The sequence below is a fragment of the Otolemur garnettii genome, unplaced genomic scaffold (genome assembly GCF_000181295.1).
Source record: "Otolemur garnettii isolate 467f Iridium unplaced genomic scaffold, OtoGar3 scaffold00009, whole genome shotgun sequence".
Taxonomy (NCBI): domain Eukaryota; kingdom Metazoa; phylum Chordata; class Mammalia; order Primates; family Galagidae; genus Otolemur; species Otolemur garnettii.
The window spans coordinates 36496792-36497696 of record NW_003852404.1 but is presented as its reverse complement, the minus strand read 5'-3'; the positions used below and the strand labels follow the sequence as shown (position 1 = coordinate 36497696).

At 33.0% G+C, this 905-nt stretch overlaps 1 protein-coding gene across 1 annotated transcript; it reads right to left on the bottom strand.

The window, feature by feature from the left end:
* Positions 1-217: 217 nt before the first annotated feature.
* LOC100952793 (olfactory receptor 5H8-like) lies at positions 218-904 on the bottom strand (the record flags this gene model as incomplete). The annotated part of the gene is made up of 1 exon (XM_003784012.2): positions 218-904. A coding segment is annotated over one exon (687 nt), but the record flags the coding sequence as incomplete, so codon positions are not given.
* Position 905: the final 1 nt, after the last annotated feature.

The window sequence follows — 905 nt, the reverse complement described above, 5'->3', positions numbered from 1 at the left end:
TTCTAGAATGAAGGAATATATGATTAAAATTTCATGTATGATTTTGAATAAATACTTATATTTTAAATTTATCAAATTCTAACATTTTAAGTCATTAAAAATCTAGAACAATTGCAATTGCAAAAAAAAATTTCAACATGTACAAAATTGTACCCACATATGACCTACATAATTTTGTGACTATTTTATTAAAAAGATGAGAGAATTATCACAAGATCTAAACTTTTCCCCCTAATGCTTTTTTCAATGAGTCTATGACTTGCTTATTCCTCAGGCTATAGATAATGGGATTTAAAAAAGGAATTATAACAGTGTAAAACAGAGAGTCTATCATATCTTGATCACTAACTTGTGGAGATGCGGGAAGCACATACATAAAGAGGAGAGGGCCATAGTATAAAGACACAGATAGGAGATGAGCTCCACAGGTGGAAAAGGCTTTCCTTATGCCTTTGAGAGACTTCTTTTTTAAGATTGTAAAGAGAACAAATGTATAAGAGATAAGAACTGTTCCAATAGTTAATGCTTGAATAGAACCTGCAAAAATAAAAACCAGTCGATAATTAATAGAAGAGTCAGTACAAGAAATCTTCAACAGTGGCATAATGTCACAGTAAAAGTGATGTATTATGTTGGAATTACAGAAGGTTAATCTGAACAAAAATCCTTCATGAACTACAGCATGAAGAAAGCCACCTACAAAACACAAGACTACTAGCCGGATGCACAGTGCATTGTTCATAATCACTGGGTAAAGTAAAGGCTTGCATATGGCTACATAGCGATCATATGCCATTGTTGCCAGGAGAAAACTTTCTGTGGTTAAACTGACTGCAAAGGAAAAAAATTGTACCAGACACTCAGAGACAGATATCATCTGACTTTCAGTTAAGAAGATGACGAGC